General features: G+C 41.7%; 1 protein-coding gene and 1 long non-coding RNA gene across 3 annotated transcripts in view; one reads left to right on the top strand and one right to left on the bottom strand.

Moving 5' to 3' along the window:
* The window catches only part of TMEM163 (transmembrane protein 163), a 68,525-nt gene extending 61,852 nt beyond the window's left edge, over positions 1 to 6,673 (bottom strand). The window contains exons 1-2 of one of the 2 annotated variants that reach the window (XM_083413478.1): positions 5,984 to 6,673; positions 2,386 to 2,505 (exon numbers count right to left, since the gene is read on the bottom strand). In XM_083413478.1, the coding sequence (XP_083269604.1) occupies positions 2,386 to 2,505; positions 5,984 to 6,158 (295 nt within the window). In that variant the 5' untranslated portion in view covers positions 6,159 to 6,673. Of the gene's footprint in view, positions 1 to 2,385; positions 2,506 to 4,619; positions 4,768 to 5,983 lie in introns of those variants that run through there. The other variant, XM_083413479.1, reaches the window with a different exon arrangement.
* Positions 5,236 to 12,272, top strand: LOC310665472. Its single transcript, XR_014505486.1, has 3 exons — positions 5,236 to 5,862; positions 7,351 to 7,480; positions 11,642 to 12,272. It is a non-coding gene; the product is annotated as an uncharacterized lncRNA (long non-coding RNA).
* Positions 12,273 to 12,478: the final 206 nt, after the last annotated feature.

Here is a 12,478-nt window from a genome sequence, read left to right as displayed (position 1 = left end):
CCAAAGACCTACATGCCTTATTAGTGGGGAAAACATGTGTCTGTATATTCTCTTTAATGGTGCATACAGCAGCTTTGGAGATAAATTAGATCACAAACATGGTACCAGTGCCCACTGCCACAGCCCCACTGCAACAACCCTGATCAAATTTGGAAACCCTTGCAACTACTCCAAAAAGAAATAAAAGCAAGCAAGCTATTCTGTCACAGAAGTCCAACTTACGTATTATCTAGCTTGGGCCCTTTGATTCTATACCATTTAAATCAGCAGTGAACATGTTCCTTTCTTGCTATGCACCTAATAAATCTATTTTACTATACTAAAATGCCTATGGGTTTAAAACCTATATGATACTCAGGTTCCAATCCTATGTGAATTTTCTTTTGACCAAGTCCCATTGGAGTTCACTTCTGAGTAGACATGCATAAAACAGAAATGCTGGATGCTATGTTGTGTTCATGCTACTTGCAAGTTGATATATCTTGGGTTCCAGTATTAAAAAACACAGGTGTCTCTAAAGGGCACTTTATTTTTTTCTAGGCAATTACTATTATTACTAGGATGTTTTTTAAATATTAAGGGAGGTGGCTGTAGATGCAAAGATATGACATCAATTAAAAAACTGTTTAGTCTCCCACATGCTACTTCAGTGCTTGATACAATGGGTGGTATTAAGGCAGTTTTTATTCAGAGTAGACCAACTGAATGAATGAACATGACTAAGCTAAGCCCATTAATTTCAGTAGGTCTACTCTAAAACATAGTTGAATACCAGCCAATGTGCCCCTCCATCTTTAATGTAGGTTCCTATGTCCTAAGAGGTTTAATAGCAATAACCTGATACTTGGGAAATTGCTTTAACTTGACTAATTCATGCAGCCCAGCATTGTATACTCCGAATTAAGCCCCACTGGTTTAAAGAAGACAAAGCAAAGTGTGCAATGCACTCTTTTTCAACAGCATAATATTTCAACCAACTGCACCACTCGCGAAAGTTGGCATATTTATAGAATCAAAGTTCCATCGAAAACCTCCAGTATGTGCCCTCCCCTTTTAAAATCATAGAAAAATTCTTAAAAGCCACAACCCATTTTGTCTCCCTAAATACTTCCTTGTGCCCTAATTGTATGCCAAGGTATCATTAACATTGTTTGAGGACAATATAATTGTTGCTGTTCTGATTCCAAGGCAGTAAAATCATACCAATGAAACAGGACAATTCTCTTGTCTATGCTTTATTTCTTTTGTACTAGAGGAAACCCTGCTTTCACGTTTTCTTTTCTTCTTTCTTTTTAAATATTGACGCATGGTGTGTGTGTGTGTTTGCCATACAAATTACTCCTAGTAATATATGCTGAGTATTGCAGAGCCCATTTGGCCAGATTCTAATAGCTCCCCTTGGGAGCTGACACTAGCTTTCAGCCGTAGCCCATCACTGCAGATTAGCACAAGAACATGTGCTGCAACGGCATCCAGTTTTGCTTCTCTCACACCAGGAGATGATATTCTGAGAATCCACAAGCAAGTCCTGTGTTTCTCTGAGAACTGGAGTTCTATTTTTATGATGAACAATATTAAACCAAACAAAAGCCAACTAACTTTTCTGTTAAGCTACTGCAAAATCTTGTACTTCGCGTCACAAGATGTCTCTACAGAGTTAAATAAAGTACATTTTGCATAATTCATAGGTTAGCACAACCTGCTACTAAGTGTGTAACATTTAAACTATGCTGAGCTAGCGTCTTTCAATTTAAATGAAGCAAGCAGCCTTTAATTTCATGTGATTTTTAAAGCAATATTTGCTTTAGATAGATGCTTTCTAGAATATTTACTTAAAGAGCCTAAAGCAGAAAAGCCAGATCCACATGGGCATCATTAAACGTACCCCAAGGAGCATATAATCTTATCAGAATGGTGGAGATTGTACTCCAAACATTAATTATGTATTATTAGCCACAGGAAAAGAAATATTACATGTTTTGTGTGTAATTTTTCTGCCTTTGCTCTGTATTTTTTTTTAAATGGCATCCAAGAAAGATACAGGTTTGTTTAAACTTAATTCAATTTAAATTAAATTCACTGTATTTTTTATATTATTGAGAAAAAAGAATACATTTCCATATCTGCAAAGACTAACAGGAAACAAAAATCTGCTCCTTCATCTGACCTTCAACAATTATGTCCTCTTCAGCAAAAAAGAAAAAGGAAAAGAAAAAAAGAATACACACAGATGTTTTATTAATTTATAAGCACGGGGCAAGCCTTCTCTAAGTCACTTCAGTAGCAGAGCTATATAAAAGCACACAGCAGCATCGTGTATGGCTTTTTAAGCATTCAGGTAGCCAAGACAAAGGCTGAAAGATTTGAAATATGTTCAATACTCACTGAAGGCTGCAACTGCCAGAGCCAGTGTGACAACAATGGAAGCCCATGAAACCCACAGTGCCTTCTTTCTGTAGCTTTGAGCTTCATGCGGTTTTAGTCTTGTGCTGCTTTCTAGTAAACCTGGTAAGGGAATCAGAAGAGGAAATCAGTGTGGGCTGTGTTTTATTCCCCTTTTAAAGAAAAAAATAAATTAGGTCCATTCAGAACCAAACCAGAAATTCCTTGTGTATTTTTCCCGTTTAGGAGAAATCCTGTTCACCTTATTTATATACCATAAAGCAGGTGCATGGGTTCAGGTTTGTCTTTGTATTTCACAGGAGGTTAAAAAAAAAAGAGTACCAATTGCTGCCTGGAGCAACCTGGAGCCAATCATAAAATAACCAGACATCTTTAGATTTTTGCATTCACACACTCAATTCCTGATCAAACCTTAAAGAGCATGGGGAGAGATTGCTTAAGGTGCCAGTGAAACAGATGCACAAACCAAGCAGCAGCTTGATAGAAGAGCAAAATAAAGGTGCTGATCTGATGCATCTCTGAAAACCAGAGCAGGTGCAGTAGAGGTTAACATACGCCATTGTTGTGCAGCCATCTCCCCAAGCTTGTTGGGGTTTTTTGTGTATTTCAGTTCTAAGGACTTTACTTGCTCTAGCAAAATTTAGTCAAAATAAAACAAAACAGGTGTGTTCATGTATTAAGCTCCCCTCCCCCTTCGTCTTGTTCACTCTGTGATCTCTGGAAAGAATAGAATAAATATTTCCAGTTGGATTTTGCTAACTCTTGACAACAAATGAGCCAACTATCACAGGATCAGACTTAACAAAACCCCAATGAATTAGTGGGGTCCATACCAAAAGAGCAATAGGAGGATCTATGCCCCGCCAAAATAGAACACATATTTGTGGTGCAAAATTAATAACAACATTATAGTTAAAATAGTTAAAACCAGTTCTTGGTTGCTACTGGATTCTGAAAGATGGTACAAGTCTAAATTGTTTAAACACCACTCGAATTAAAATTTATGCATTTTACATTAAAATATTTGAATCTTACATACTATTAGAATTGGACAAATGTTTTACAATTTACTACCTCCAGGGAAAAAAGGAATGTGTCACCAGGTAAACTGTTCCCCTTAAAACATATTGTGCTTGTATGTGTGAAAAATCTTTGGGGATTGCACACAAGCATCTATCTGCCAAACACATAAAATGAAAATAGTTTCACAGGTAATGCTAGACCTTTGCAACTTATATCATGAGTGCAAATCCCATCCAGAATGTGACTTCAAATCTTCCTATAGCACATACCTGGGTTAATTTATACACAGACAATGCTAGAAAGGGTATATTATAATTATAAAGTCATGTTCACATTTGAAGATTACGCCATTTGATATTTTAGTACATGTAATGAAAGATGTGATGTGTTTTATTAAACTGATATTTTTTCCCATTTGTCTGTAAAAAATAATTTGTAATTGATACAAAGAAACTCTTCTGCTGACAATACATTTATGAAGTTGGTTTTTTTACATATGCTGCTTTAATTGGTTTTACACAGACTTTTTATTTTCAGATTAACTGAAATAATTTTAATGCATTTTCTTATTCCAGATACAGTAGTCACACACAAAGATTCTCTGAATCCTAACGAAAGTAGAGAGGGGACTCTCACAACTTTGTTTTATACTAGACACTGAAAAAGACTAAGCTTCACTAAAGGCTGAAGCTCAAACCTTCATACTTTGTCCATGATCCATCAAAATGCACCTGAACACCCTACAGACATAGCATTTCAAAAAGAAAAGAATAAATTCATTGAAATTTTGATTGATTAAAGCAAAAAATAAAAACTATTCCTAACATTTCCTTGGAAAGAATAATAGCTCAGACCTGTGAGTTTGTTATTAATGGAAAGGGAGGGACAAGGAATGAGCTTATGGGTTCTTTGTCTTATTTCCCCCAATCCATTATCTTTTACTAGGTCCTTTGTTCCTTCTCACCATCATCATCTTACATCTATAGAAGATGTTTAGTGGGAAGATGATTCCCAGGTAAATCAAGATCCCTCTATTCCTGAGCCCAAACTCTTGAATATAGACCAACTTGGCATATACTGCCCAATCCTTATAAAGTGACTAAGCCACTGCAAAAGGCCTTCAAATATCACTATTTCGTTTAGAAGAGCGGCTCCTAATTAAATAAAAATAAATGCACAGTGACCCATCATACCCAACAAGATTGTAGCCAGAATGCTGCCTGGGAATAGGATCATCCCTTTTTATAACTTGGAAACTGAAAAAGGGCTGTGGATAGTTGCAGAGAACGAAGAGCAAAGAGCAGGCTCCAAGTCAGGCAGGGAGCTATTTGGCTTTAGATGAAACAGAATGCCATGGGAAGAGTGCAGAGAAAGAAAAACACACAAATCTATTGAATAGGCACGTGCTTGGCAGGTGCCTGTTAGGGAGACAATAGACTGAATGCCCCTTCTTTCTAAGAAGGGGTGTGGAATGGGTAAAATAACATGCTTTCTTTGCAGTCAATGGGGACGCCTGTCTGCATTGTAGTGAATGCATTTTAAATTGCATTTTGAAGACTGGGTGGTTCAAGGCTAAAGAAAAGGCGGGTGTTTCTTTGTTTAAGGCTGTCAGTGCTCTATTTCTTTTTTTAAATAAAAAAGAATGAGTGAGCAAAGAATTTAACTGAATGGTTGGCAAAATAGATTGTGTTAAGTGTGTGTGTGTGTGTATAGAGAGAAAGAATTAAATGAGAAAGACAAACCAACAGCATAAGCTTAACCTTGTCTACTCTGAAGTAAGTCCTAATGAATTCAATGGGACTTACTCCCAGGTAAGCAGAGTTAGGATTTCAGTCCAACTATTAAGAAGGGCCAAGGAAGGCAGAGAATGGTCATTCAGATGGCTGTTGCAGGTGATAAGACAATGGACAAGCAGTCGAGTTATGAGGAAAGAACAGCTAGCGGTGGAGAAGACAGACCACGGGAGGTCCATAGATGATGTATGAGAAGCAGGAGTGGCTGAGGAAGGTGAAATACAGGAGGCAGGATTCAGAAATGGAGGATGCACGGCAAAAATGGGTCCCGGCATCTATAGGAAGGAAAGGGCGGTAAAGGGATGAAGTGTGGGGGTGTTGGCATGATATAGCTGGTTACAAGAGCGACATCGCAGAATTTAGTGGGGTTAAGAGTAGCGATTTATTGGTCAGCGAGGTAAATTAGAAAGTGCTAAGACGTCCGTGAGCAGATATAGAGGGAAGCGGGTGGGCTGCAGAGACTTGGCCGGACCCGGGGCGGAGAGAGAGAGAGAGGGAAGTGCTAGGCGCGTAGAAAGGAGCCGGCCATAGGGGTAAGGTGATTGAAGGAAGGCTTTCCTAGAGAGTCGCCTGGGAGCGGTAGCTTTGCGGTGGGTCGGTCCTCTTCGACGCCAACTTAAGGAATCTTTCGGGAGCCGGCCAGGTGCAGGGCGCGCGCGGGAAAGGAAGAGAAATGGGCGCGTGACAGGAGCCTGGTTTCTGCGGGGGGGGGGGGAGAGAGAGAATCATGTTGTGGGGAGACGTCACTGGCCCCAAAGACTCACCTCTATCCTCTAGCTCTTCACTGAACTGCACGTCCTCCCCGACGCGCAGCGTCTCCGCTGGCTGCGGGTCCCGGGCCGGGTAGGCTGGCGGGGGAGTGGTCCCGGGGGGCTGCACGATGGTGGGCTCGGGGAAGCTGTTGCTGCCGCCGCCCAGTTCGTCTCCGGACGTCTCCATAGTTGGGCAAGGCGTCAGAGAAAGCAGAGCAAAGGAAGAAGAGGGCGAGGCGGCAGGGGACGCCAAGCCGTGGGAAAAGGCGCGCGCGCGCGGGGAAAGAGACGCCGAGGCTTCCTTCTCACGAGCCAGGCATGCAGCGAGCGAAAGTGGCCGTCGCCTCGCCTCGCCCTGGCCGCTCCTCCTCGCACATCAACTGCAGGTGGGACCCGCCGGCGGCCTCCCCGGTCGCTCGGCTCCTCCCACCGTCCTCGAGGCGGACGAGAGCGCGCCCAAACTCCCCTCCCCGAGCTCCGGCGTCGGAGGGGCTCAAGAGCTGGCGGCGTCTCTCCAGACTCGGAGTCCCAACAAGCCTTGCCGAAAATCTCCCGTTAGCCGAAGCCAATGCTAGGCTGCAGTTAGCAGGAGGCTACACCTCGTGTTAGCACGAGTCTGAGCTCCCACCCGCATCATGGGAAGTTTATGTTTAATTCAACTTGTGCGCTGCCCTATTATCGAAAGAGGTCTCGGTCGCGGCTGTGGGAAGCAACGCGCTCAACCCGCAGCCTCCCTTTTTAAAATGCTATAAATTAAAGGAGGAGGAGGGCGTGTGGCATTTGCGGTTTAAATAAAAACAAAGAACTATCTCAGCCCGACCTTGCTTGTTTAAAGAGATGCAGCGCAATCTATAGTATGTTTACTCGAAAGTAGGTTTGGTTGAGCTCAGTGGAGCTTACTGCCTAATGTTAGGGTTGCAGACTTACCAAGGAGTAAGGCTGCACTCCTAACCCTATCTACCTGGGAATAAACCCCGCTAAATTCAATAGGACTTTGAAGTGATGGTTAGGATTGTAGTGTAAGCCCCACTGAATACAGTTCTTCCCAGTAATCCTGAAAATCTGAAAGGACCGCAAATCTTGAGCCATCCCATTCCCAACACCTCTTGCTTCATAGATTGGTAATCCTTAGAAAATTTGATATGTAGCTGTACAGCTTTGGCCAAAACTCAATAGGGCAAAAACCAATCCCAGAAAATGGCCTCATCGTGGTATACAGTCTGATTTTGTTGAGACACGATCCCTATTTGCAAGCATTCACAGTACACTTAGAGGGGAGGAATTGTAAGGGTAGCACCAAGTGTTCCCCTTTCTAAATTCATATACATAATGGGTGTGTGACACATGGAAAAGACCAAAAGATTACACCTAAATTGCAGGATATGAGACACACCTTCTGACCCCAGCTGTTATGGAGGTTAGACATGTGGAAGGGGGAGAAACAACTGTGATTCCTACTGCTCCATTGCATAAGCAAAAATGTCCACATGCTGTTAAGGACTTCCTAAGGTGAGTTAATGTGATGTTCAGAAAAATACCTGTTAAAAAAGTTCTCAGCCATATAATGGTCCCAACTGTCTAGATTTGTGGGTGGCTAAACATTTTGCTATAGCCTGTGTGATGGGTTAGCCTTATCCACTCAGGAAAATGCATCACAAAGGCAATAGGAAAAGGGGGGCTACATATAGGGACTAGTGAGTAAACCCACAAAATAGGTGGCTATTGGAAGGGACTGAAGCAAGCAAGGTTGCTGATGGACAAGTAGAAGGATAGGATGGTGAGTTGGGCAAGACCAGCAGGGTCTCCAGACCTTTGGCTTGCATTAAAACAGGAAAAAATCAGTTACACACTTTTGAAGAAAGTTAAGAGTCCTAAAACCTGACTCATTTGAAATAAATTAGGTTTCCTCCTTACTGGGGGGGAAATGCAATATTACAGTCACTTCTTACCAATTTTTCATCACTTAGCTGTTGTTTATTAATATAAAGTAAAGGGACCCCTGACCATTAGGTCCAGTTGTGACCGACTCTGGGGTTGCAGGGCTCATCTCGTTTTATTGGCCGACGGAGCCGGCGTACAGCTTCTGGGTCATGTGGCCACCATGACTAAGCCGCTTGTGGCGAACCAGAGCAGCGCACGGAAATGCCGTTTACCTTCCCGCCGGAGCGGTACCTATTTATCTACTTGCACTTTGACGTGCTTTCGAACTGCTAGGTTGACAGGAGCAGGGGCCAAGCAACAGGAGCTCACCCTGTCGTGGGGATTCGAACTGCCGACCTTCTGATCGGCAAGTCGTGTAACCTTAAATATTAATTGTTTGGTTTTAGCCACTATGGTAGAATGTTATCAAACAATTACCATAGTTGCTAAAACCTCAAGTCTGAGAACTTTATGGCAAAACCAAACATAAATAGATAATCTGACCTATATACAACCAAAGTCTGCTAAAATAAAAGGGCTTTTAGTAACAGCAAGAAAGGGAGCCAACCAAACTTCATGGGACAAAATATTCCATAATCAAGGTGCAACCACTGAGAAGACTGTTTCATCCCACTTAAACATTCTTCTACCCAAGTGGAACCCAGAGAAGACCCTTTCCATCCAATTTTCAGCAGGCAGGGTGATATGGAAGGAAGCAATCTGGACTTATGTCATTTAGGGCTTTGGAGGTAATTGCCAATGCTTTGAATTGTGCCAGGAAAGAAGTTGGTAATCAGTACAATGTGATCTCAGAGGTATGCACTCACCAGCGTCCTTGCAGCTGCATACAGGACCATTTGAAGCTTCTCAGGACTTTTCAAATAAAGCCCCATGTACTGTGTGTTTAATTAATTCAACCTAGTTGTACCTAAGGCATGTTTTTTCATGCAAAGTTCTAGCCTCCTCAGAAATGAGCATAGCTGGTCAAATGCTCCTGGCTACATCCTCTATCTGGTCTTCCATTTGTAAACCTGAGCCCCAAACACGCCCACACCAGATTGTAATTCCTCCAAAACAAGCTCAAACACTATTCCAGAGACTGTCTCTTTCTTTAGCATTTTTAGATGGTACTTAATACATACCAGGATTAATAAAATGTTTTCAACATTTGAAATGGATGGTTTTCCCCTCAGATTTTTTTTTTTTTTATTATTCTATGTGGATTGTTGGAAAGGGCAATTGGAATTATTTCACAGATTTATGCACTTTAACTTAGTAATGAACCCTTTAACACCTTAAAATTCCTGGTATAAAATATTTGTTTTGGATATTAGGTGAATACAGAAATGGCTTTTAAAGGGTCTGTATCTGGCAAAAAAAGGCTAAGGCATGTGTCTCTCAATCTATTTCCTACTGCTATAACAAAATTATAATAATTATAATTTATTTATACTGCCCTAGTCTCTGTCCTCCTATCCAGCAACACGAGAAAGGTTCTTGTCCATTGTCTCTGAAGTCAGCCTTAACTACGGGTCCTATTTATGAACGAACACAGGCGGCTTTGATTGAGCTGAATAAGGGGTTAGTCTAACCAACGACCACTAATTTCGACTTAGTAAATTCTGACCACATCAGAACCCCTGACATGTCAACAGTCCTCTTTTTATTAAATACATAATTTCTGCTGAGCCTTTTAGGGTTATCCTTCCATTGAATCCACTTTATGTCCATCCTAATCTGTACTGAGGGTATAATATTAGCCCTATACCTAATAATAGCCATATTTACCTCAATACCAACACTCCAACTATTGCTATTATACCAATTCTACTCCTAGCAATATCCGCCTTTGAAGCTGCAACAGGCCTCACCCTTCTAGTCAGTTTTGTCTTCCATCTGGTAGGGGAAAACTAAGAAATGTCCAGTTCATGCCTTTTCCAGATATTTCCCTGGCTTGAATATGTGGTTAGATTGCTCAATTGGTAGCACTTGATCTCAGGAGCCTCATACTAGGCAAAAAGATTTCTGTATTGCATGGAGTTAAGACTAGATAACCCTAATAGTCCCTTCCAACTTTGCAATTCTATGATCTGTGTACTGTTTTCTGCCTAAGTGCAGACTAATCAAACCTCAAAGATCCTCTCTTATGGAGGCTAATCTCATCCACACACACACTTCCTAATACTCATATTTAAAATAAATAGTTTGAAGTGGACTTCTGTTTACCTTCAACTGAAGCTAGTCAGGATCAGGTCCCAAGTACTCGTCAATTATTTTATTATTTGATACATCAACTAAATATTTGTGATTTGATTGTTAGCAGTTATTAGATGTGAAGAATAAAGAAAAGTGGGTTTAAAAATAAATGTAGTTCAAATCCATCCTGTTGAGCTTGTCTGAATGAGGCTGTGGATGGTTTTCTAAAGTCAGCAATTTTCATTAATGGCAGAACTTCGGCAATGCTTTTACAGCAGTCATTTGGGACCGTTTGTTAGTGACTATTACAACAATGGCTTAAATATATATAATATCTCCTAATCCTAAATACTAATCCTTGAGATACATTCAGCTGAGCTTTCAAATATAAGTTTATTAAATAGGGAAATGGAATCGAGGAAAAAAACATTAAGGTTGAGCTAGGAGCTGATTTGTTTTAAATTTTCAAAGACCTATGCATATTAAATGTTTATTTGGTGCGGGGGGGGGGGGGTGTTGATTGACCAGTGGGACAAATATTCCTTGTGACAGGATGCAAGTGTAAATATGTGGTGACTGTGTTCTTTATTACATGTATTGCTGTTAGTATTGCAGTATTTCCCTTCATATAGGAGGAAGACACTAAAGCAGGTTCAGGGAGCCTGTGGCTTTCCAGAAGCTGCTGGACTACAACTCCCATAATTCCTGAGCATTGGCCACACTTGACTGGGGCTGATGGAGGTTGCCTTCCACCCCACCAGCCCCAATGGGCACCTGCCACTGCCTAGGAGTAAGCCCCACTGAACCTAATTGGACTTACTTCTTAGTAGACACGTATAGGATTGCACTCTGTGCTGTGCCTATACCAGGCTTCCTCAGCCTCGGCCCTCTAGATGTTTTTGGCCTACAACTCCCATGATCCCTAGCTAGCAGGACCAGTGGTCAGGGATGATAGGAATTGTAGTCTCAAAACATCTGGAGGGTTGAGGTTGAGGAAGCCTGGTCTATACAAAGGACTATAACAGATTGCATCCGTATGTATGTATGTATGTATGTATGTAATCGTTTCCGTGTGCTGCGCTGGTGCTGGCTCGCCAGCTGCAGCTTCGTCATGCTGGCCACGTGACCCGGAAGTTTCTTCGGACGGCGCCGGCTCACGGCCTCTAGAGCGAGATGAGCACGCAACCCTAGAGTCGGACACAACTGGCCCGTACGGGCAGGGGTATCTTTACCTTTACCTATGTATGTAATACTTACTATACACCTATAAAAAAAACTCTCGAGGTGTCATACAATGAAGTTGTGATGGACACAATTAATTTTACTCTCAAAACCAGTTGCAAACATGTCACAGCATGCCACTGAGGGGTTGACTACAACATAGTAGTAGCAAGATTTTAACAAGTCTTGACTTACCAGGAAAAGGTCTGCTGGAGAACACTGAGTGGCTTGTGAAGAAAAAAATGCATCTTCAACCATCATCACAGCCATGGAGTAATCTTAATGATGAGCTCATACCAATGTTCAGTTGTGTTCCCTCCACTTGGATTCCAGATGTTTCCAACTTGGAGTGGTGACATGTGCCCATTGGAACTGGTGGGCTGGAAGACAGAAAGCCCAACAGTAGATGGAGCCAGAGCCAATGACAGGCAGATTCAACTATCTCTAGTTTTGTCCACATCTTTCTCCCTGCTGAATTTTATAAGGACAACACTGAGACCAAGGAGGACAATGATAGCCATTGACACCCCCTGGTCAGTCAGATGCAGGGAAGACTGAGGTTGATGCTCCACTAGCCCCAATGGACCAGCCTGTACTGCCAGTTTGCTTCAACATCCTCAGCTTAAGTGCATACCAAGGAGCAGTAAGGCTCTGCTAAGCAAGAGATGCTGCTTTGGAGTGATCCTGCCAACCACCTGAGTTATCCCTGTATTCCACAAATCAACCAGAGCTCCAAAAACAGCACCAGCCAATGTCATCCAAGCTGGAAGATTCCCTCAGTGCATTCTTAAATTCATCAGAATTTACCAGCTTCCAGGAATGGGCTATCCAAAAATCTGTTATCTTTACTGGATATTTAGATTCAGTCTTATGATCGGTGGAGTTTCATTTGTTCCCTAGGAAGAGTTTTGAAGAAGCACATTAAAAGAGAGGGGGGGGGGGCGCTAGAGCTGTTATGCAAGCAAACCAGAAAAAAATTCCCCAGGGGGGAATTTTTTTTTTTTTTTTTCTGGTTTGCTTGCATAACAGCCTCTAGCGCTGTTATGTTAAAGAAAGTATATTTAATAAGATATAGGGAAATGTAAGGATAAATAAGACAATAATATTAATCTGAACCAAAGATACGCCAGAGGGAAAGAGTTTACTACCAGAATATAAGACCTAGAATAC

Source organism: Podarcis tiliguerta (assembly GCF_965153285.1).
Source record: "Podarcis tiliguerta genome assembly, chromosome: 1".
Taxonomy (NCBI): Eukaryota; Metazoa; Chordata; class Lepidosauria; order Squamata; family Lacertidae; genus Podarcis; species Podarcis tiliguerta.
Note: the sequence above shows the minus strand (reverse complement) of the source record. Positions and strands in the feature narration are given on the sequence as shown.